Source organism: Asterias rubens, chromosome 15 (genome assembly GCF_902459465.1).
Source record: "Asterias rubens chromosome 15, eAstRub1.3, whole genome shotgun sequence".
Lineage (NCBI taxonomy): Eukaryota > Metazoa > Echinodermata > Asteroidea > Forcipulatida > Asteriidae > Asterias > Asterias rubens.
In genome coordinates, this window is record NC_047076.1 from 6,222,829 (window position 1) to 6,248,702 (window position 25,874).

The 25,874-nt window shown below is 39.3% G+C and overlaps 1 protein-coding gene across 4 annotated transcripts in view; it reads left to right on the forward strand.

Annotated features, from left to right (window-relative positions):
* The window catches only part of LOC117300357 (A-kinase anchor protein 9-like), a 126,007-nt gene that overhangs the window by 35,693 nt on the left and 64,440 nt on the right, over positions 1–25,874 (forward strand). For all 4 annotated transcript variants that reach the window (XM_033784122.1, XM_033784124.1, XM_033784123.1 and 1 more), the window contains exons 6-9: positions 5,513–5,680; positions 6,690–10,787; positions 20,411–20,683; positions 21,250–21,481. In XM_033784122.1, the coding sequence (XP_033640013.1) occupies positions 5,513–5,680; positions 6,690–10,787; positions 20,411–20,683; positions 21,250–21,481 (4,771 nt within the window). The remainder of the gene's footprint in view (positions 1–5,512; positions 5,681–6,689; positions 10,788–20,410; positions 20,684–21,249; positions 21,482–25,874) is intronic.

Genomic DNA, 25,874 nt, shown 5'->3' on the forward strand with positions numbered 1-25,874 from the left:
AGCCCTTACTCCACTCCTCCGTGGAATAGATCAGGCCGTCCATCCTCCCGGAGTGCCAAGTCCTGTTCTTGTGTCTGTCTGGGTCGATCCATCATCCCCCCTTCCTCTTTCCTATATCCACATGAACCTCCACCCCCCTGCTTCAATTGGTGACCCCTAGTGCCGCTGTTTATTAAGTTAGCTTCCTATGACTCAGCGTGACTGGACTTGGGTTGCTGCCTCTCAAATCTGCTAAGTTGGAAACCCATATATCTACTCAGCGTGACTGGACTCAGGTTGCTGCCTCTCAACTCTGCTGAGTTGGAAACCCATATCTACTCAGCGTGACTGGACTCGGCTTGCTGCCTCTCAAATCTGCTAAGTTGGAAACCCGTATCTACTCAGCATGACTGGACTCAGGTTGCTGCCTCTCAAATCTGCTAAGTTGGAAACCCGTATCTACTCAGCATGACTGGACTCAGGTTGCTGCCTCTCAAATCTGCTAAGTTGGAAACCCATATATCTACTCAGCGTGACTGGACTCGGCTTGCTGCCTCTCAACTCTGCTAAGTTGGAAACCCATATATCTACTCAGCGTGACTGGACTCGGGTTGCTGCCTCTCAAATCTGCTAAGTTGGAAACCCATATATCTACTCAGCGTGACTGGACTCGGGTTGCTGCCTCTCAACTCTGCTAAGTTGGAAACCCATATCTACTCAGCGTGACTGGACTCGGGTTGCTGCCTCTCAACTCTGCTAAGTTGGAAACCCATATATCTACTCAGCGTGACTGGACTCACGTTGCTGCCTCTCAAATCTCCTAGTTTGGAAACCCATATATCTACTCAGCGTGACTGGACTCGGGTTGCTTCCTCTCAAATCTGCTAAGTTGGAAACCCATATATCTACTCAGCGTGACTGGACTCGGGTTGCTTCCTCTCAAATCTGCTAAGTTGGAAACCCATATCTACTCAGCGTGACTGGACTTGGGTTGCTTTCTCTCAAATCTGCTAAGTTGGAAACCCATATCTACTCAGCGTGACTGGACTCGGGTTGCTGCCTCTCAAATCTGCTAAGTTGGAAACCCATATCTACTCAGCGTGACTGGACTCGGGTTGCTACCTCTCAAATCTGCTAAGTTGGAAACCCATATATCTACTCAGCGTGACTGGACTCGGGTTGCTTCCTCTCAAATCTGCTAAGTTGGAAACCCATATCTACTCAGCGTGACTGGACTCGGGTTGCTTCCTCTCAAATCTGCTAAGTTGGAAACCCATATATCTACTCAGCGTGACTGGACTCGGGTTGCTTCCTCTCAAATCTGCTAAGTTGGAAACCCATATCTACTCAGCGTGACTGGACTTGGGTTGCTTTCTCTCAAATCTGCTAAGTTGGAAACCCATATCTACTCAGCGTGACTGGACTCGGGTTGCTGCCTCTCAAATCTGCTAAGTTGGAAACCCATATCTACTCAGCGTGACTGGACTCGGGTTGCTACCTCTCAAATCTGCTAAGTTGGAAACCCATATATCTACTCAGCGTGACTGGACTCGGGTTGCTTCCTCTCAAATCTGCTAAGTTGGAAACCCATATCTACTCAGCGTGACTGGACTCGGGTTGCTTCCTCTCAAATCTGCTAAGTTGGAAGCCCATATCTACTCAGCGTGACTGGACTCGGGTTGCTGCCCCTCAAATCTGCTAAGTTGGAAGCCCATATCTACTCAGCGTGACTGGACTCGGGTTGCTGCCTCTCAAATCTCCTAGTTTGGAAACTCATATATCTACTCAGCGTGACTGGACTCGGGTTGCTTCCTCTCAAATCTGCTAAGTTGGAAGCCCATATCTACTCAGCGTGACTGGACTCGGGTTGCTGCCTCTGAAATCTGCTAAGTTGGAAACCCATATCTACTCAGCGTGACTGGACTCGGGTTGCTTCCTCTCAAATCTCCTAGTTTGGAAACCCATATATCTACTCAGCCTGACTGGACTCGCGTTGCTGCCTCTCAAATCTCCTAGTTTGGAAACCCATATCTACTCAGCGTGACTGGACTCGGCTTGCTGCCTCTCAACTCTGCTAAGTTGGAAACCCATATCAACTTAGGAAGAATCTGTGAATTGTGGGATTATAACACCGGTTCCTAGTCGATAGCTAAAGGCATTTCCTATGTTGTAAAAAGCTGGTGTCTTGTACAGGCAGCTTAGCAGGACGCTGTAGTTAGCAGAGTTAAGACTGGTAACCAGCAGAAGCATCAAATCAGCTGTTGCCTTTTGACTTCAAGTCTAGCGTAGAATTGTAGCCATCAGTGTAAAGTATTCATAGCATTGGTTAGGGATAACTTTTTGTATTGATGGGTACCAGCTTCACCTGGTGTTGTGGCCGAGTGGATAAGAACACAGAACTCAAGCTCTGTTGATTCTGTTCAGAGTGTGAGTTCGAATCCCGGTCGTGACACTTGTGTCCCTGAGCAAGACACTTAGTTATTATTGCTTCTCTCCACCTAGGGGTAAATGGGTACCTGTGAGGGCAGAGATGGTTCTTGTGATTGACTTATCCGAGTAGCGCATATTAATGTTGCACAGGCTGCATACTCCCCACCGGGAAGCTGAGATGGTTATTATTATTATTATTGTTATTAACTTACACGCATGATATTCATCCTATTTTAATCTGGTTCCTGTTTTTTTTTGTTTTACCCCCAGAAGAATCTGAAAAAATTGTTATTAAAAAGCCTTAAAAGTCTATTAACTTTTTCATGCACCAACAGACTAGTTTAAATCCATTCAGAAAAATAGTTGCAAAATGAAAACTAAGGATCAGTTTGAACCCCTTCAAAAATAAAATGTTCAAGTGGTGAATCTAGTAAATTTATTTCAGTTCTGTCGAGTAACAAAGTACACTCATTTATAAGTCTTTCCTTAGTGCTGGGTCAAATAAAACAGTTGGCGTGTTAAAGCTTGTTGAAAGTTCTTTTTCATTTAGATTCAGGGCTCAATTTCAAAGGAACATTACAGAATTGGTTTTGCTAATGGAACAGTTGCTGGCATTGTAAGCACTTTATGTAATCCACCATATATATACAGTACATAAACTGACAAACCTGTAAAAGTTTAAGATCGATTGGCTGTCTGGGTAACGAGAAAATAGTGAAAAACAGATTACACATTTTGCATATTGGGAAATTATTTTAATTTATTTCTCATCCAAATATGACATTTCAGACAGAAATATTTCAAGGGATGTTTTCTACTATCATCATCGTTAGACCATGTAAGTTTTATGTAAATCTGTGATCTTACACAAATTTTGTCCTTACAAATTCTGTAATGTTCCTTAGCCTTTTGTGAAACTGGCCCCTGGTCTTGTAAAATAAATTCTGGCCCAGTAAACAATTTCAGCTACAAGCACTGCTGTCTTGTCGAATTTTGCCCCAAATTCAATCCCTGATAAAGCATGTATGTACAGTGTACATTTTATGCCTCAGCTCATGTTGTACCCAAACATGTTTTTGCTTCACCCTTGCTTTTCTTGGCCCCTTGAAATTCCCTGCACAAGTTGTAACAGAAATGTCCTCGAAGGAGGAAATATAAAATATTTGATGCGATCCTAATCGGGTGAAGAAAAGAATTAACTTGAAATCAATGACTAGACAACAGGAAACCCCGCTTATTGCCGTGACACAATTCATCTGTCAGAAATTGTGTTTCCTCAAAGTTTTTGGCAAATTTAGCTTGGGTTGGCTCAGCTGAGATGTAGCAAAGAAAGGCTCCTTTGTGATGACTTTAATCTATAGACAATAACAGGATAAGACGTTATGCCACAGTCTAGTCCGCTGTTTTGTTGTAAACATCCATCTCTCTTGTGATGCAGGGTATTCCCCATGCTCAAGGTAGCATATTGGGCCGATACACATGAATTGCGTGTCGATACACATACATTTCGGCCGGGGAAAAAAAAAAGAAAAAAAAGAAAAAAAGGTTTATATTTGTTGAAAATTACTGATTTCACATAAATCTTCTAAATAAAACCATTGATGTTTCTCCGGAATGCACATTAGGACTTGTAAAACCAAGATAAACACAGAGTAGAAATCATTCTGAAGAACTTTTATCAAATCAGCATCCTTTGACCAAACCTCAAAAATTTGGGTCCAGAGTGCCCCACAATTTTGAACAATTCTGGTGAGAACCCTGAGAAAAGTAACATAATTCTGTGCTCTTTGAAGTTTGGAAATATGTAACACTCCTACCCCCCTCGCCTAGTGAGAAAAAAACAATTTCTCTGAAGTAACGGGTCTACTAAAATCAGCTTGAAGTTCACATTCCATACTTGTAAATTGTGAAGTGACTGATAAGTTTTGCATGATCAAAAGGGAAGTGAAGGTACAACAAGGATTAAAACAATCAAACACTTCTAAAAACTTAATGCAAACTTTTTAAATCAACATTTTGCCGTCTTTCCATAAAAAAATACAGTTTACTTTGAAACACGACTCTGAGCTATTTCAGGATTGGATGAAATGAATTACTTTATAAAGAAGTTTCTTGAATGATAAGTAATGAAAAAAGTAACAACTATTTTTAGGAAAATATGTTGATAAAGAAAGGGGGAAAAAAAGGGAAAGGTCACACGCTCTTGTACTTGGAGGTGTGTTAGCAGTGCTTGCCAGCTGGGCGCTGAGGCAACTTCTCAATGAGGTCACATTGATGGTCAAAGAAGGATTTGTTGAGACTTTTGTGCATGCTATGAGGCAGGTGTCAGCTGTGGAGTTGTTATAGCTCCCTCATGGAGTGAATTTACAAAATTATACACAATCGATTTATAAATAAAAATAATAAGACATTTGCAAAAAGCCTCTATGTGCATAAAGAGAACAATAAAATAAACAATGAGTGAAAGATACAAGATACAAATAAGCAAATTACAAAAAAGCAGCTTTAAACAAATGAGTTTTCAACAGGGACTTAAAACATTGTAAAGAACTAGCCTGGCGAATATGCACAGGAAGACTATTCCAAAGAAATGTAAGGTGTCTAAGTGAATAAATACAGCCGGCAGAGCCAGCATAGAGGGTTCTGCACTTGCAAAGCAGGCCTGGAAGTAACCAACGGCATGCAGCCGTGGTGCCCTATGTGTATCCCTCATAAATCTCTTATTACCAGGTACATGTAAAGTCTCACAGCCTAAAGCATTCATTAGAAAGAGGACAAAATTATCAATACAAAAAAATGCAGAAATTTAACATACATGTTCATGTCAGTGCAAAACACTTTGTAGCAAGACTTTGCACAAGCATTTTATCTGCCACGTAAATTCTTCATGCAAAAGCTTTGTATCTCAACGCAATATGCTTTGTGTATATACTGAGCTACCTTGTGCGCAACCTACATGTAAGTGACAATTTAGGAAAGTGTTTTGTACTGACAAAAGATTATGCAAGTTCAGAAAAGTTCTAATTTTTAGTTTGTTAAATTTATTTGAGCGCGTATCCCAAATCTTACCATCTCATTTGTTTCTCCCTCTCACCCTAAACAGATTCAAGAGTTTCAGCAGGCCTTGCAGCAACGTGACGACGTCATCCGCCACCTGTCCACTAGCTTACAGGGCGCCCTCACTAGTCGGGACGATATCCAGCAAGAGGCAGCGGCACAGACGGAGCAACTTGCGCTTCAGATTCAGACCCTACAATCACAGCTTCAGCAGGTGTGTAGAGTCAATTCAGAGGAAACGCATCTTTGGAGAAAATTATGTTTTATATCTTTCCCTCAAACCTTTGTTAAACAAGTAAGATGGCCCAAGTGAATTATTTAAGAAGCAGTCATGACATTGTTCCTCAGTAGTGTCAGTTCAGAGGAAATCCATCTTTGGAGAATTTTTAAAATAATATTTCCCTCTACCTATTTTGAACTTAAGATTGCCCAAGTTAATTATTAAAGGAGCAGGCATAATGTACTTCCTACATGTACCTAAAGTCTGTTTTCTGATTTTACGCGCACTGAAAAAAAAAAACCTTCAAAACTGCTATTTTAATTATCTATGAAATCCTATAGTAATTGTAATCAAGGTCATGTATGTCTGAATTCTGATTTTTTTTGCCGTCAGAAAATCAGCAAAAACGTTATAAAATAGCCTGAAAAGACTATGCCATAAACATGCAGTTCAACCCTTGTATTCAATAAAATAGTCCTACATGTATTCTTCTTTGAGGGTCATGCCTGTAGTAAATAAAATGTTCCTAATTTTGTCTAAAGACCAAGTATCGTGCCTGAAGAAAGCATGATTTTCTTGAAGATTTGTTAACAATTATTTGAAAAGTCAATTGTTTCACCAAAAACAAGTATTCCGCGTTTACCCAAGTCTTCTTCGGATGAGTTTGTTAGGGTCATGTAGATGTTTGGTGATATTATTATAAAAAATATTGATGATTTTTTTAAATTTTAATTATCAATCCTTAAAAACAGTTTTGAATGAAACTCAAACATTTATACGAACAAATCTGATTAGATTAGATTCTAACTGCCACCCCGAACAAAGATATTGAGACGGCCAACATACAGGTAGATCTTGATAGTACTGTTTGTAAAAAGCCGGCACATTAATCCGGAGGTCGTTGGTTAAAATCCTGCTCTAGTCAATTTTTCTTTGTTCAACCCCAAATCAGATTAGATTTGTTACTCGATTGTTGTTTATATTTCATTGTATTTATTTTCAGGCTGGGGATTCACTTAAGGAACAAAACGGTGGTCACAGCAGTTTGGCTGAGGAGCTCTCCCACGCCCAGGATCAGGTGATGGCTCTTAGACAGACTGTCGACGACAAAGAATCAGCTATGCAAACCCTTGCCCAACGCTATGCCCAGAAGTCTAAGGAGCTTGTGGAGTCCATCGAAGAAAAGGAAGAGCTCCGACGACACTCGGCGGAGGAGATCATGTCCTTGTCGCAACAGCTGAAGGAACAGGGCGGGGATTTGAGTCCAGAATCTCGTGAGAGGTCCCTCGCCACGCTCCAAGCAGAGCTGGATGAGAGTTACGGCAACCAGATCGTCATGATCAAAGAGCAGCTGCAGGAACGCCATCAGCAGGACAAAGACCTTCTGGTCCAGAAATGCAGCGAGTTAGAGAGACACATGGACTCCACAACCGAGAACAACAAACGTTGTGAAGAACTGGAGCAACAGATCTCAAATCTCAAAGATGAACTTGCCACAAGAGATTCCGAGAACCGGAGAAACCTTGAAGAAATTTCCAACGTAAAACAGAAGCTTGCTGATACTGTCGAGGCGTATGAAAAGCACACAGATAAATTGTACACAACTCAGATGGCTCTTGAGGAGGAGCAGGGTAAGGCAGACGCCCTTAGAGCCCAACTTGAAGAGTCAACTCAAGATCTCTTGGGCTTCCAAGACTCTCAGAAGGATGAGGTCAACACATTGAAGAGATCACTACAGCAGCATATTGCAGAAGCCGACAGGCTGGCTACCGTTAATATAGACTATGAGGACCAGATTGCGAAGTTGAAGGCAGACCATGAAGAGGTTGTTGCAGAGCTCAACACTAAACTAGAGACATCCCTCGATGAGAAGGTTGGTTCTGAGGATGCTCACAAGAAGGAGCTGGAATCCTTGAAAGCAGAGTTGGAGACACTCAAAGGGAACACAGATGCACCTGTTGATGTTGACGAGCTGAGAAGAACCATCGAAGAGGAACTGAAGGAGGACTACGACGAGAAGATGGACGATATGAAATATTCTCATGAGATAGACTTGAAGAGGCTTCAATCAGAGCTGAGGGTGGAGTATCAGGATGATCTGAAGGAAATTCAGAACCAGTTGGAAGAACAGTATGTTCAGAAGGTGGAGAGCATCCGGTCAGAAAAAGATAGAGAGTTTGTCGCTGAGCTGCAGCATGCTCGTCAGGAGCTCCAGGAGAAACTCGAGGTTGAGGTCGCAGAGAAAATAGAGGCTGAGCGGAAGAGACTAAAGCAGCTGGAGCTACATCAAACAAGTCTGGATGACACTATTGACCAGGTGGATCTGATCAATAGACTTCAGAATGAAAACCAAGACCTTTCGGAGGCAAGGGATGCTCTTCTACAACAAATTGATGCAAGCCATCATGTTCAGGAGGAACTCCAAGAAGAGCTGCTAAATGTCATCAACGAGAAAGATCGCTTAAATGCTGAAAATGATAGACTTCTCCTTGACCTAGATGCCCTCGAAACAGGACAGGCGGCAGAGAACCAAGGCCTGGGGTCACTCCAAGAACGTCTTGAGGAGTTGCCACTTGATTCTCACGGCCGGGTTGAGAGGTCCGAGGATGAGAAATCACAAATTGAAGACGAGCTCGACCGGCTACGAGTAGAGTTGGAGTCCAGCAAGAAGGACAAGGCTGCCTACAACGAACAGATGGAAAGACTCAATCAGGACCATCAGGCAAAGGTGGAGCAGCTTGGCGAAGAGACGTCGAAAGTTGTCAACATGCTGGAGGCAACGAAGGGTGAGCTGGAGAGTCACAAGTCATCTGCTGTCAGAGGGGAGGGTGATAACTGGGTCGGGGAAAGATCGAACCTCCTGCGGGAGAAAGAACACCTACAACATTTACTGGAGAAAACCCAGAAGGAATTTGAGGCTCAGATAGCAGCTCTGGAAGAAGAGAAAAATAAGCATGCAGAAAATGAGAGGTCATTAGGAGAAGAAAAAGAAGCTCTCGTCACTAAAGTCATTGAGCTAGAACAGGGTCGTAATGAGATCAAAGAAGAACTTGCGCAGGCCTTGTCTCAATTGAATGAAAACGAAAATGTCAATCATGATTTGGACACGGCTATGGCCAATTTGAAAATGAACCACTCAAACGAGTCACGCATGGCACAAGAGCAGCACAATGAGGATATGGAACAAATCAAACAGCTGCAAGAAATAGTGAGCGAGATGAAAAACATCAACTCAAAACTCAAGCTTGACTCATCTATACATGAAGAAGCCAAGCAGCAAATTGAAGCCTTATCCGATGAGTTGTCAATGCTCAAGTCCGAGAACAATGAGCTGAAATCTGACATGGCTGTACAGATCTCAAAGAATGCTGAATTCGGTCATGACCTTGCAGTGTTGGGCAGTGTGAAAGAAAATCATGAGCGGATGACACGTGACTTGACTGCCGTTCAATCTGAAAATGAAATATTAAAAAAAGACATGGAACAGCAGCGGAGCAACTTTGAGCGGCAGGTGGCTGTGCTGAAGAACATTCATCACGATGAGGTAAATTCTGCCACAGGCAATAATGGCAGGAAATCACCGGAAATGACAGCTGCCGAGAAACAAAATGCCATCCTGCGTGATTCCCTAGAACAAACGGCTGAAGACAGGGCAACTGTCGCGTCTGAACTGGTACAATTGAGACACGAGCATGATCTCCTCCGGACCAGCATTGACATGAAAGAGGCGGAGATTACAGCCCTAAAAGAGCAACTACAAATTGCTGATGACGAGCGTAAACATGCCGTGGGTGAGTGGCGCGAGTCAGAGCAAGAGTTAGGGGACGTCAGAGCACAGGTGGAGCATGAGCGCAAACAACGTTGGCAGGTGGAAGAGAGGTTACCCCAGCTACAGGCGAGACTTGAGTCCCTCCAACATCTAGAGACTGAGTTGACCCTCGAGAACGAGCACCTTAAAGAAGAACTCAGCGCACTTAACCGAGAGAGAGATACAGAATTGGCAAAAATCGAATTGAGTGAGAAGAATCTTGAAAAAGAAGTAGAGAAATTGAAGAAAGAATTGAATGAAACAACTGAAATCTTCACCAAGGAGAATGCACTGCTCAAGGATGCGTTGCAGCATGAGAAAGATGCTGCTGCCCAGTTGCTAAAAGAAAAGGAAGACATTTCCCATGAAGAAGTTTCATCCCTGAGGGATGAAGTGAATGAATTGAGACAGAAAATCCTACGCAAGGAACAGACCGAGCACGAGATCTTGACAGAGAAAACTCGCCAGATCGGTGTACTTCAGGAGAGCAACGCCAGACTAGAAAACGAAAGGGAAAACCTGAAAATTAAATTAACTGACCTTGAGAAGCAAATTAAGACAACTGAATCCGTCTCTGAGGAAGTACAGGACGTCTTCGGCCAGCAGCTGACGGAATTACAAACGCAGCAGAAATCCTTGAAGAATGATCTAGAACAGCAGAAAAGTGAACGACTCAACCTCTCAGATATCCTCAATGATTCAGCTTCAAGAGAGGAGAACTTAAAGCGTGAGAAAGAATTGCTCCTTAACAAGCTCTCCGAGAAAGAAGAAATCCAGGAACGTCTTATGCAAGAGAGGCTTGAGCTGCAGCGAAGAATACAGGAGCAGCAGAAACTTGAAGCCCTGCTTGATGAGAAGGATCACTTAGAGCAGGAGCTGTCTCGCCAGAAACGATCTCTAGAGTGTGACCTCCGTGACATCGAGCAGCAACTGCAGCAGCGAGAGCAGCAACTCCTGACAGAGAAGTCGGATCTCGAGGCGGAGCTCCGTCACAAGGATGTTGAAGTCCGTCGCTGGGAGGTTGGCTACCGCGAGCAGCAGCTAGAATACCGCCACCGCGAGACTTTTTTGAAGAAGCGTTACGACGAGGGCATGACGACTTACAAGGATGGGGCAGAGAAGGATAAGCTGGCGCGGCTCCAGCGACTCCGGATGGAGAAGGATCGCCTTCATGCCGATGCCGTGGCAAAGCTGCGACGTGACCTGAGGGCAGAGTTTGACGATCTCAGTTCCCGTTCTAAGGAGCAACATCTTTCGGATGTTTCACTGCTGAAGACGAGACACCAATCTCAGGTGCATTGGTATTCTTATTAATTTCTTTCGTACAATTTCTTTGTATTGTATAATCTGATGTTTTTCAAACAATTCATCAGAGATAATATTGAAATTTGAAACTCAAGAAAGCAGTTAAAACAAAGTACCACAAAAAAACCAATAAACAATTTCAGTAAGGATTTTCTTCTCTATCTTCTTTTTTTGTTTAACTAAATTTGGGGAAAAAAGGACAAGGGGCTAAAACATTGAACCTTGGTAACAAATATTTTACCAAAAGTATTCTTCAAGCAGAAAATAACAGATTTTATTCTTTTATTTCAGATCTTATTTTTTGAAAAATTCTGAGAAATATAGTTTATTTATGAAAAGAGCAGCTGTGAGCCTCACCACAAAGAAAGCATTGCCGTAAAAAAACCTTAAAAACATTCCAATAAGTTATTTTTTATTATAAACTGACCAGATGAAATAGTTGTTTGAATGAAATTGGCAAATCTAGTTTGCTGCAATTCTTTTGTCTGTGTTAACCATTAATCTAAGGAGCCTAAGTTAAAATATTGGGGGGTTCAGAGCCATAATTTCATAAACAGAAATTAAAATTGGGTTACCTTTTCCAAGAAAATCAAATTTGAAAGAAAAAAAAAAACACCTCCGCTACGATCAGAGTATACGGATTGACTTTGTTGAGTTGTTAACCGCGGTTTCAATTCAGAACCAACACTACTCGAAAGAGATTTTCACATGGTGTTACCGCAAGCCTCATCAAAATTTTACAAATCAGTAATAAACTGAACCAGTCTTTCTTGTTAATGTATTCTCATTCCATTCTTTCAAAAAATATTTATTACTCACCACATTTCGTCCGCACAAATTTCTTTCAACTATAACTATATCATATTTCATAACTTTCTTTTTATTTCATGTCAATCTAACATTCTAAACAATTCTTACCTGAAAAACATTCCAACGTACATTTTCTTCTTTTTAAAAAAAATTCAAATTCCGCAAGCAAAATAAATCACCTAAAAGAACTTACTGCACAACCAAATCCCCTCACAGCTAAAAAAGAAATATCAATTTATAGAAGCTAAGAGAGCGCAGCATAGAGTGCATCTGAATTCTTTTCTCCCTTAATGGTGGTAATACATCAAAGCTGAAATGATAAAGAGCTTTTCCAACCGGAGGTAGGCACCGGAATGAGAGGAGGATATTTCCCCTCCTTTTGTTTCCATCTGAGCTCTGTGATGTCACTGCGAGGGTTCTCTTTTACTCTCTGTAGAATATCTCTCATTGTTCAGATTGATTGCCAAGTTCTTTCACATGCTAATCTTTCTTGTTTATGTCTCATTCCCTCAGTCCTTATCCCATTATTGATTTGGGAGTTAGAGATGATGGCATCATCAGCTCTTTGTTCCCTGTTAAATGGAAAATAATGGTTAACAAATTTATTACATTTTTTTAATGAGCAAAACAAAAAGCAGAGATAATGGCACCAGTGGTTGTTTAACAATTTGTTTAATGAAAAAAAAAAAAAAAAATACATGTATATTTGATATGTGGTAATGCCATGTGTATACATTGTATCTACTTGCTGGGTAGAAAAGAACATTGTCTACTCAGCAAGTAGATTGTACACATGGTGTTACTGCAAACCAAATATTATACACATAATGAATGTTTAGGAGTGCAATGGTGCGAATATGTTCATGAGTTGAAAGATGGAATGGAACATTCCAGCTTTCAACGAATGAACATATTCGCACCATTGCACGAATGAAAAACATTCATTATTTGTTTTATATAACATCCAAGTAGAACTTTGTCATTTTGATTGAAAGAAACAACTTTCAAAACAAACAATTTCAACTGTAGAAGCCAAATGCTAGTAATTTTACTATGCCTTCTTGCAGTAACACCTGCTGCGTTACCAAAGACACGCGCACGCAGTGATGTTTTTACTCAGCTTTTTCGTTCCATCCGAAAAGTACCATTGCACGCTGGCAGCGTGCCAGCGTGCAATGGTACTTTTCGGATGGAACGAAAAAGCACGGCGAGTGACTCAGCGTGCAATGGTACTTTTATTTGCTATCACGTGACGGACAATCCGCCAATCAAATGGCAAGGATCTGCTTGGGTGTTATATAAACATTAATACCTCACCATGCAATGCCTCAAATCCCATATCAATACAAAATAGAGATGATGCCACTAGTGGTCCATTTTCTTTAAAACAAAAAGCTGTTAGGTTAAAAATGTTGCTTGACAAATTGATGTGATTTACTAAGCAAAAAAAAACAGACTATGATGCCACCAAACACTAACTTTCCTGAAAAACCATGAAATGGAACATATTGTTATCAAATTCATTTACATGTCATAAACACAAAATAGCAGCAATAATGCCACCAATTCCATACGCTCATTTTCCTGAAAAGTCGTTAAATGGAAAATATTGCTTAAAACATTAACTTGATAAGCAAAAACTAGCTGGGACCCGACTACAAGCAATGTGCATTTTAATAAAATTAAACATTTTAGCCACTAACCTGTTTCTGCTTAGCAAGTATTTTCTGCACTTGGCAGTTTTTTCATCAGCAGCACTTTTTTTCCCTTAAATTCAGTTGGAAATGTTGCTTTTTATTTGGTTTGTAAGCAAAACTAGCTGGGAACCCGTTACAAGCAACATGCTTTTCAATGTATTTTCCACCGATGATCTGATTCGGCACTTAGCAGATTATTGTGCTTAAAACACTGCCCTGTGATTTTTCAGAAAAGTTTTCCTGATTTTTAATTTTTTTGTCACAAATCTCCATGTACCTTAAAACGTAATTTTTGAAAGACATGAACCCAACATCAGATGAAGAGATGTTATCCTCGCTTCACGCCAAACCTTTTGACGCTCATTCATTTTTGGCGTTTGTTTGATTTTGGTGTGGAGTGTTTGTGAATTATTTTTTTAAGGAATGTTGATGTAGCATCCTGGAAGTTAGTTAAGAGGGCCTCAATTACCAAACAACACCCAATTATTACCAGATGAAAAAAAATAGAAAAGAAAGATACTGAAATATTACATAAAAAGCACAAATCTGCATCTGTAAAATTCTTCCTTTTTTGTTTTATTTTTCCAGTTATTTTTTTGTGTAAATTTTTGGTTTCAAAATTTAAGAATTATCTGCCTAAACTGTTACTGTGAGGCCAGTGTCCCTTTGTTATGTATTCTTGCCCTGTTACCCGATCAGGATTTAGGGGGATCAAGCTGAAAGTTGGTGTGGCACCAGTCTACTCTAGATTCAAGCCTCATTTTGATTCATGTACATAGGATAGCGTATATAATCAACACAGCTACATGTACATCATGAATTATGAAATACATGATTATGTTTTAATGTGCAATATCACAACATAATGTATATTCCCTCACACAATACTGTACATTATAGAAATAGTACCAAAAAATCACACACACACATCACAAAATTAAACTTTTTTTAACAATTTTAAATAGCTGCAAATTCCTGGCACAGTTCAATATTCAAACCCCTTACTGCAATAAAAGTATACCGTGTGTTTAAATGATAGATTAACTATACCAGCCTGCATTATGATATCTCTTTATTTACCTCAGTGAGGGGACTGTTGTTGGCTTGTGACATGATATGCAAGGGGTTTATAATGATGGATCCTAAAGCAGTTGGCCCTGTGTGTTGTGTAACACACGTAAAAGAACCCAGTGCATTTATCGAAAAGCACCTTGTAAGCCATTACATGACGCTATGTAAAATGATTAGGTCTCATAATTCAATTGTAGTCCCATTGAAGCGCATTGAGCATCACTGAGTGATGAATATGAGCACTATAAAAGAAGCCACTTGTATTATTTCTCATGGTGGACATAAACAGTACACAGTGAACCCTCCTACTGTCTGACCACTCAATTTCAACCTCAGTGGTTTTGGATGGATGTAAATGAGTACACAGTTCAACCCCCCACTGTCCTACTTTTCAATACCAACCTCTATGGCTTGAATGCATGTAAGTGGGTACACAGTGAACCCTCCTACTGTCTGACCATTCAATTTCAACCTCTGTGGTTTTGGATGCATGTAAGCAGGTACACAGTCAACCCTCCTACTGTCTGACCATTCAATTTCAACCTCTATGGTTTTGGATTGATGTAAACGGGTACACAGTCAACCCTCCTACTGTCTGACAATTCAATTTCAACCTCTATGGTTTTGGATTGATGTAAACGGGTACACAGTCAACCCTCCTACTGTCTGACCATTCAATATCAACCTCTGTGATTTTGGATGGATGTAAACGGGTACACAGTCAACCCTCCTACTGTCTGACCATTCAATTTCAACCTCTATGGTTTTGGATTGATGTAAACGGGTACACAGTCAACCCTCCTACTGTCTGACTATTCGATACAAACCTCTGTGGTTTTGGATGCATATAAGCAGGTTCACAGTCAACCCTCCTACTGTCTGACCATTCAATATCAACCTCTGTGATTTTGGATGGATGTAAACGAGAACACAGTTAACCCCCCACTGTCCTACTTTTCAATACCAACCTCTATGGTTTTGGATGCATGTAAGCGGGTACACAGTTCAACCCTTCTACTGTCTGACCATTCAATATCAACCCCTATGGTTTTTAATGCTGCATACAAATACATAAGTTATGCCAGCCTGCAATTGTGATACCACGTGGTGAATGCATTTTCCCTGGAACTCTGACATTGTTCAAACAAAAAGACCCCCTATTCTGGTAAGATTATTTCTGAATATTGAATTTATAATAACTCCAGAGGTTATCAAAAGGTGGAAATGCAATAATTTCAACTTGCATCCTAAACAAATTTGATCTTAGTTTGACCTTTTGGTCAGTGAAGACTGTCAATCCTTTGTTTAGGTCTCATTTTTTTAAAGCAAAAACTTGCCAATATCTTCAGACGAATTAGTGAAACTATTTTTTATTTCTAAGGGACAGAAATTTGTTGGGAATTTATTGATATATATACATGTATTTTTCTTTTCATTAAAGCATTTATTTTAGTGGGGAGTAGATGTTGGTGCTGAAGACACAAAAGTATTATTTAGAAAAGAAAAAAAGAAAAAAAAATCTTAGAGATGGTTATATCAGAGCTGGAAAAGAGAAAAGAAATTGCTTTTATATATTTTGCCTTTAATGTAAATTGCAATTATGTGTACAGATGGTAAAGTTATGGTTAATATCATGCATCGTTTAAATTATGCCAAAGTGCCAACTTAGTTCTGTGTCTTCCGTTCATCGGGGGGAAAGATAAACTAGTGTCAGCATGAACGCAGTATTATTTATGGTCATCTAACAGCTTTTTTGACTTTTAAATGACCCTTTGTGTAAGTTTTAACCGTGACCTTTGACCCAGAGGTCAATCTGGGCAAGAGTGCGTTTGGTGTGAGTACAAAATTGTAACTATTGTTGTGATGAACTGGATGCAGTAAGATATACATGTATTTCATTTATAGCACGCTCAGCCTTTTACTCTAGCCAAATTTCCACAAAAGTTGCTAAGCAGAAAGATTATTTTGCTAAGCAACAGTAAACCGGGCAGCAGTTAGCAGAGGTGCGGTACCCTGGTATTTTGGCTGGTATCCGATTTCCACTAAGCGTGGTTTGTCTGTACTTAACAGGTTTTTAATAAATTAGGACCCAGTGTGGAGAAATTTCTGAAAGTGTTTACGTGAGAGATATTTAGATAAGCTTACAAAGCATGGAGTAGATGGTACATCTGGATGTATGTATATTTCAAAGCGCATTTGTATATATGAAGAATTATAATATGGAAAGACTTGCGACTTGGTCTTGGTCAGAGCTATAAAACCTTTTTGTTGATTTGCGAGGTGATAAAAATACAAACTGATATTTTCTTGTCTTAGAAAGAATTTTGAGCTCAAAAAGGAGATTTCTATTTTCTTATGACGGTTAACTCAGAACGGTGAATAATCATTGCTAAAAAATTGCCTCAAGAACTGATGAAAGTACTGGAATAACACAATGGTTTTTATAGCCTATTACAGTTGAAATGGTAGCGGAGCTGCCAACTCGCGGAGTTCAAGGAAATTTCCCTGAAAATAAACCGATCTTTCTATGTTCTTATGAACAGATTTGAAAATTCACGTGCTACATTCATGTAGTATGGACATTTTTTTTGCTGTTATGTTAAATGTAAAAATGTAATTATGATATCTCCCTGATTGCACGATGCGAATGTTGGTAAAAAGAGGGGGAGGGTGTGATGGGGGGGGGGGGGAAGGGGGCACACAATCATCATTGCCTTGTAAAAGATTTAACTATTAATGTTTATATATATGAATTATGGTGTATATTTATATATAGATTTTTATGTTTAATTTGTCAGTTTGAAAAACAATAATATGAGTTAGAGAAATTAGAAACATTTTTTTTGAAATAATTTTGGATGAGCCTGCCGTGAAGTTGAGTAATGAATGAGTGACATTTATATTGAAGTGAGAATAATCGAAATCTTTTTAGTTCATTTTTTTCCCTTTCCTAAAAATGTATTGATTTTGAAATCTAGTTTCTGAATACCTCATGATTTAGTCAAATCTTTTGCCGAGTGTATGTGGTAAACATACTGTTTATTTTATTTCCCAGTGAATCACTGAATTTTTTTTTAGTTTGAAGATAATTTGATTTGGTGATTTATCTTTGTTTAAAAAATCAGTTCTGTAAATTGTTTAAATTATTGTAAAGGTCTGGGTCAAACACACGCAAAATCCTTTTGGAGAAACGTCAACATTTCTAACATTGTTATATTTTTCCTTTTCATTAACTTTCCATCAGTTTTCCCCAAATTGCATTGTTTTCCCGATTCCATTCCCAATTACATCCTCACCTAACACATTTGAAAAGTTCTCCTACTCCAAAAAACCTTCCATACTAACAAAAAGACCTGAGAATGAAAATGCAGCTTTTCCCCCAAACTTTCAAATCATAAAAAAAAATGCTGTTTGATTGCAAATTTATGATACCTTTGCAATTTTTTTATGGGGTGTATTTTGGCTTTGATGACACAAGCTGCTGAGTTCCATTCGTGTTTCTTTCACAAAACTCTCACTTTATCTGGTTTGGGGATTTCAAAGACAGACATTCATTTTTAATAAGATTTTTTTCCTTTCTATTTGTTCTGTGATATGAGACACTGTTTCTTAACTGTTGCAACAAAAAAAAAAAAAAAAAAAAAAAAAGTGATGTTGAAAGTCAACAATTTTATTTGGCTTATTCTCGTGAGTTGTATTATTTGTTTTGAACCAGTCCCTTTTCTCTCTTCTCAAGTGTGATAATCTCTGAAAACTTTCCAGTCCTTTTTTAATTTCCAGTTGAAAACTTCCAAATTGATTTGCCTGTCTTTGACCCAAACCTAATCCAACATGATGTATACATGTTTTGCCTTCCACAGATATTTGTGTTATTTATAAACTGCTGCAAACTCACTGCTTCCAAGTTCCAAGACATGCAAGAAGGGGGTAAAAAACATTACAATAAACCGATTCATTAGGCTTTGCCACGGCGCATTTGTGAGCAAGAAAATGTGAGCCTCTCCAATGCCATTCTGCACAACTCTGCCACACGCGCAAGCATACGCGGACGCATGTCAGACTTTATTTGTCGGACTTTTGGTGCGTAATCAGGGTTTGATTGGTCAATACGCAATGGGGCGGAGCTTAATGGATCGGTCTATTTATAATCAAAACCCATGACCTTGTTAATGCTACAACATGAGGGGACTGGTGAGGTTGCAGTGAGTGAGCCAAGTTTTATAAAAAGTACACATCATTGGGCGGCAAAACTATAATAAAACATCCATTGATGAAAAGATTACATCTGAGATGTACTTATTCTTGGGATGACAATAATAAAGAGAGAAACACACTAAGAAAAGGAAACAAAACTCTTCAGCTTGTGTTATTTTTTTTAACAGACCCCGAGAAGTATGGTGTCAGTAAGTAGAGCTTGTATTAAAGGAACACGTTGCCTTGGATCGGACGAGTTGGTATATGAAATACATTTGTAACCGTTTCTTATAATATCCATATGGTTAGAAAGATGTCGCAAACTATCACGGTCGGCCATTTATGGGAGTCAAAATTTTGACTCCCATAACTGTTCGCCGTGTTAGTGGACGAGGTCAAAAGAAAACCACGCAATTTCGAGGCATATTTGTATAGATCATTGTATTCTACTTTTACAACATCTTTCTACCCATATGCATTTTATAACAAACGGTGACAGAACGCTTTTCAAAGACCAACTCGACCAATCCAAGGCAATGTGTTCCTTTAATGTTTTCATGTGTTTTACAGTGTAGTGCAAATTTGAGGCAATGCAGAGATTATACTCTTGCTTTGTAAATTACTCCCAAAGTGGTCAATACTGAATAGTATGCAAAACCATAAGTGTGTTCATAGTGAACATTTTCGGTGGCAAGGCAAAACATAAGCTGTGTCTTCATACCTATTTCCCCCCACTAGTAGGAACGCAGCTTGGAGAAAGCTTATCTCACTCGTCAATGTCTGCGGTGTGTGCCCTCTATGTTAGCCATGGACTTCATTGTGAAGTGGCTTGCCGGTGTGGCAACAAATTTGTTCTGACACCCCTATGTTTAAAAAGTCCTGTTTGCTTCATTTTTGAAAGAGCAAGGGCACCAAGGCATTTTCTTCTTGCCAAAGGGCACCCTATGAGGAAATTGTAAATTTCTACTGGAGCATTTCAAGGCCACAATGGCTAGGGGGCTTGGAGGCACATGCCTTTGTTGCCTCTTTGAAGTATCAGGCCTACAACTAAAATGGCAGATGCATGAATTGCCTCAAAGCAGATTTGCAGAGATAGCTGCACCCTCGCCATTGTGCAGGCATCTTGTATTTTTCTCATTCAGATCAATGGAACCAAAATGAGGCTCGGATGAAAAATGGTCTGGTTCTCTTATGAAATAAAAAAATTAAAATCTGTGTTGGTAATGTCATACTAACTGGGGTGCATTTTGGCGCTTGTAACCAATAACTGTTTGGATCATTGTCCTCTGATTAATCAATGGGCAATTCAATCGAAATGCATCCCTGAACAAAAAGACTAGCCTAAATTGTAAATTTAGGTCAAGTAGAAAACATTCCAAAGACCTTGTTTCAATTCAGCATGCTTCAGCCAAACATAAACAAATTTGGGTCCAGAATAATTCCAGTGGATTAGATGATTTGTCTAGTTGAAATGTGTCCTTAAAGATTGAATATGGCTTTCAGAGACGGAATTTCAGGCTTGATGTTGGGAATTTGTACAACAAAATTCAAATCTCTTCTCAAAACTTTTCTTATGTCATAAGTTTTCAAGGACTCATTTTGTTGTGTCTGTTTTCTTTCCTTTTGTTTTGGTTTTACCTCACCTTGAACATCTAGCTGGGTGGATATGTGCGCATGAGAAGTCTTTATTTTATTATTTTCAATAACTGTCATTCTGGTGACGTGCTAGTGACATTTTCCTCTAGAGCTTATCATCATCATCATCTTCTTATCTTACTCTAAATTGCTTCTGAATTAATTAGCTTTATGTCCTTCCTCTTCCCTGTTCCTCACCATCAGATGGAGGAGCTACGGAAGTACTTTGAAGAAAAACTCCAGGGCCTCCAAGATGAACTGGAGAACGAGCGCAAACATCAACTCGGCACCGTCAAGGACGTCCACGAGCGGGAGCGCCAGCGAGAGCTGAGCGAGATGAAAGATCGTCACGAGTGGGAGATGGAGGCCCTGAGAGGCGAGTTGGACTCCAAGCATTATCAGATCTTCAATGAGATGAGAGAGCAGCTGGAGAAAGCCTACAAGGAGGAGGTGGGGCAAGTCAGGAGGGAGGCAAAGGTAGGATGTCTAGGCCACAGTGTACTTAACTTAATCATTATAATTGTACATTTGTCCCAACCACCTGTGAATGAGGAGAAGCAGACCATACTATTTGGAACACTACCTTGTCCTGCCCTCTACTACCCAACCCTTGCAGTTCAAAGGCTTACCTTGTTCAATAAAAGCGCATATAAATGGCTGTGTCATATACATCACCATCACACTTCAGTGAAACAAAAAGAAGAATAAGACTACATGTACATTTCTGGTAGTGAAACCAAGGATGCCTCATAAGTGAACTTAAACACTAGTTTGCAAGCCTGATGAGGAAACCTTTGATCTTGCTATGTGAACCAGGATCACCAGGGTTGACCTCTACCCTTCAATGATAAGTGTACATGTACATGTACTGGGGTCGATTTCAGAAAGAGTTGGGACTATTCTTTATTTAGGACTAGTCTTAGGAGATATTTAAAACGTATGGCTAGCCCTAAGTTAGGACAAGTAACTCGTCCTAACTCGAGATAAGACTATGATAAGTTTTAGATTTTTTTAAACACAATTTCAATTTATTTCTTCCGCAGAACGAGCGAGAAATTGAGTTGGCAAGCCTCCGTCTCTCCATGGAGCAAATCCACACCAGCCAGCTGGAGGTAGAAAGGGCGCGGCTGGAACATGAGCGAGCTGAAGCCCTGACTGAGCTGAGACACACCCTCATGATGTCACATCGGGAGGATATGGAAGGGGTGGAGTCAAGGTGGGCAGAGCGACTAACGGCCATGGAAAAACGATTGGAGGAGAGCAGCCAGCGGAAGGGTAAGTTGAAGATTTCAAATAATGTTGTACTAAATGTAGCTCTTGCATACTGCTTGCCAACCAAAATGACCGGTGGTATATGCAAAAATGGCTTAAAGACACTGGACACTATTGGTTATTGTCAAAGACCAGTATTCTCACTTGCTGTTGCTCAATTTACAAAATGTATTCATAAAATAACAAACCTGTGAAAGGTTGTGCTCAATTGGTCATCGAAGTTGCGAGATAAAAATGAAATTAAAAACACCCTTGTCACACGAAGTTGTGTGCTTTCAGATGCTTGATTTTGAGACCTCAAATTCTAAATCTGAGGTCTCGAAATCAAATTTGTGGAAAATGACTTCTTTCTCACTTCAGAGGGACCCCTTTCTCACAATGTTTTATACTACCTACCTCTCCCAATTACTTGTTACCAAGTAAAGTTTTATGCTAATAATTATTTTGATTAACTACCAATAGTGTCCACTGCCTTTAAACAATTTTTACAAATTAAAGGGTTTGCAACACTTTGGAAAGATACAAAATACAAATGTTAACCGATTTTTCACATGAAACTTAAATGGTATAAAGATGGTCATGGTTGGAAAACTTCCCCTGCAATAAATGTTGCTTTAACATGCAGAAAATTACAAATGTTTGAGAAATGAGTCAAACAAATAGCTTTGATCTTATGAGTCGGAAAAGCAGGTGTTTTAAAACCGGGAAAACATTTGAGGTTTCTTTTCCAATATCTTTCTAAGACTCCTAAGAGTGATTGAGTTTAAAGTTTCTACAGGTTCTTAATTCTTGTACTACACAACATAATGTGTGGATACTGATCTTTGACAGTTTGTTGGGGTGCATGTTTTTACAAGAATTTTCAATGCCTACAGAATTGTTTAATATGAATGGTTTATTTCTTTTAAAATGCCATCGCAGCATACCGCTGTATTGCGACATAGTTTACAATCATTAAAAATATTACAATAATTATTAAAAAGCTTTACAAAAGAAACTTATACATAATGAACATTTGATAAAAAAAATCACAAAAACAAGGGCCTGCCAGAAATGTACAAACAGTTTGACTACATTTATATACATTTAAGACCAGGAAATTTAGCAATATATTTAAATGGTTTTAGGAGTTCAGGAGCTTGGTGAGGTAGGGCAAGGGGCTATTTTGGAATCTTTTGGTTTTACAGTTAAACTGACCAAACTTGGCTCGTTGGCGCAGTTGCATTGATGAGTTGTTTACAGACGCAGGGAACCACCTCGAAAATCTCACAGAAGCACTTGCCTTCTCTGCAAATTGATGGCAGAGTTTGATTCTTCAAGACTGGAGGGAGTCCAGTTGAAGATTCTAAATTTTTTTAATAATTTGGGGTTGAACGTAGAGAACATATGTAGTACAGTGGGATTTGAACCTGTGACCTCCAGATTAATGTGCCAGTGCTCCACCATCTGGGCCATCCATGTGCCATCTAGCCCTAACATGAATTATGAATAGCGTAATGTTGTCAATTTTGTCAATATCTTGGGGGGGGGGGTGCCAGTCAGAAACCATTCAACCTGTAACTATGTATAGCCAGGGATCACACCCAAGTTAATGATACATGTACATTTTGGGAAGCGTAAGCAGAGGGATCACCTTAAGGCGATGCAATATTTTGTTGAAATATAAAGCAAATAAACCACAACGGAAATTAACTGGGAAAATTGTGAAATAACTTAGGGTTGAACAGAGCAATATTTACTAATAATATTTTGGTAGTATCTACACAAATATATAAAGAGAATAAACAATTAAAAAAAATCAAGTGATGAACTAATTAAAATATGCAGCTGTCAGTTTCTGAAGATTGCCTTCACTTCTAGACACTGTGTTGGCGATCCAGGCACCGTGCCCAGAACAGGTTGTTTCACCTGTCTCTGAATTATTATAATGTCTTCAGAAATTTTGGAGGAAAACTGGTAACCAATCATCTCCCTTTCAAGGCTATGGGTTCATTCATGAAATTGGTAAGGGGTATACCTGGTCTAGGGTGTCTGGTTTACTTTGGAGTAGGGGTGTTCACTGAAGTAGGTGGTTTGAGGGGCAGTTTTAAATCATGTGATTTAGTACCAAGATGTTTATCACGTCTAAAGAAATGGAGTTTGGACAGCACTTTTATCGTTGACTAATTTATGCAGTTTGAAATGGAACGGTCCAAAAAAAAAAGTAATTAAATCACCCTATTTATTTTAACCCCCTCCTCTATGTGAATGGTGCAACCCCAAAATCATATCAACAAACCACTCATGCTAGAACCATGTTTGGTTTATTACCATAACAATGAAGAAGCAGGGGTCAAAATTTACATAACAGAAGACGCCTCCTGTGTAGGGGAAATTTGTACTGGGTGAATGGCGGGACAAAAAACGCTTTGACACACACTGGGATGTACAAAGGTCAGACCCCACTCATGATAATGTAATAATATGCCTGTGTTGTGTACTCCTATCTATGGCGTGTTTGCATGGTTGTAGTGGAAAAAGACAGGGGACGCTATACATGTGTATACAACAAGCCTACTAGTGATTATTATCTCCGTCTCCTGGTAAATGGTTTACAGCCTAAAAATAATAATGATAATAATACAACCCTGGGAGCTAATACTGTTCTAGCAACATGTAGCGTCTCGTCTCCACGTCCGGTTCTGCTTATTAGCGTTTGGAGATTTTTAATATCGTTTCGCGCGTTGATGTCAGAGGATTGTAGTAGGAGTCAGGATGTGGTAAGTATTATGGTTGCGGGTGGCTTTAGTCTAATTCTAGAGCAAGGACGGGAAATGCTGTGATTGAAAAATATTTGTTTGTAAAGATTTTAAGGATTATCAGTGTTTTATCAGCGGAACTAGGATTTTGATTAAAAATGTTAACACTGCTGGCTAGACGATTGACTTGTTGTATGCACATAAACAAAAACCATTCGCCATATTTTAACCATGGTGATAATCTTTCATTATGAGTGCAAATATGAAAATAAAGAATACTTTACTCTTTGATTTGTTCTAACAAATCTTGATAGTATTTTTAAGACACGGTTTTAATTTCAATTGTTTATACATTTACAGTATGTTAATATAATTTATTGGTCTTATTTATGTTCATGCCTTGAGAACATCAATTTACGATGGTGTCAATTATTTTACTTAATAAATAAACAACAGGTTTTTACTTTCTGTTTAAAGCCATAGGACACTTTCGGTAAACAGTATTGTCCAATGGCCCACACTTCGTGTATATCACAACTTCTATATAAAATAACAAACCTGTTAAAATTTAGGCTCAATCAATCATCGGAGTCGGGAGAAAATAACGGGAAAACCCACCCTTGTGTTCGCACGTTTCACCGTGTCACGACATGTGTTTACTATAAATCCGTAATTCTCGCTGTCGAGAATTGATATTGTTTTAATGTTTTCTCAAAAAGTAAAGCATTTCATGGAATAATATTTTAAGACAAGTCTTTTACCACGACCTTCTGTAAACCCGGTAAGTTATTTGCAAATCTGTGAACTTTTGTTTTTTTTCTGTTCCGAAAGTGTATATTTCCCTGCTGTCAAATTTGTCTAGAATTTCCAGATAATTCCTATGTATTTTTTATTATCTCTCTGAAGTAGCAACCACAACCGGTTTAATGGTCAAATGAAGTAGCATTTAACACTGAAAATAAAAATTAACACATTTAATTTTTTTTTTATTCACATATGAAAATGAAGAAATATGATGATTTTAAACAAGTAGGTTGTACAGTTTTAGTTGCCCACAGGGCAAGTTGAGAAATGGTTAGGAAGAAACAATATAGTTAACTTGCCGGTACAATCTCTTTTGTGTGAGTGTTGGCTCAGAAAAGAGCCGGTGTGGTCTCAACATTTTGACTCTGCTCGTCTTCAGGAAAAATGGTGTATACTAGCCCATAGCAGTTTGCAGCACGCCAAAACATACTTTATGAATAATTTGCTCAGGGAACACAGAATTAGCTGTTGCAAACTGCTTACCAAAAGGACCTTCTTCATTATTGCAAAATATAGTTAATGGCCTGATGTTTGGACACTAGCAGAGTCTACCAGCCCCTTTTCCTAGCTCACTCTCCTGGCCCCCTTTGTCACTCCCTTCATTGCTCATCCCATTGTTTTCTCTGTATGCTTTCATCTCTGACATGTCGTTCCACTTGACCGCTTTTGTTCTATTCAACAAACCATACAAATATGTTCATACAAATACAATAGTAAAATGGAAACTTCCTTTTATGGCAGACTCAAATATGTCCATTCTGCACAAAGATATGTTTCCCAGCATTTCAATGCCATTAAAAGATGCCATTCATTAAGATGTTAATTGGAACATGTGGTGTACCACTCCACTCTCA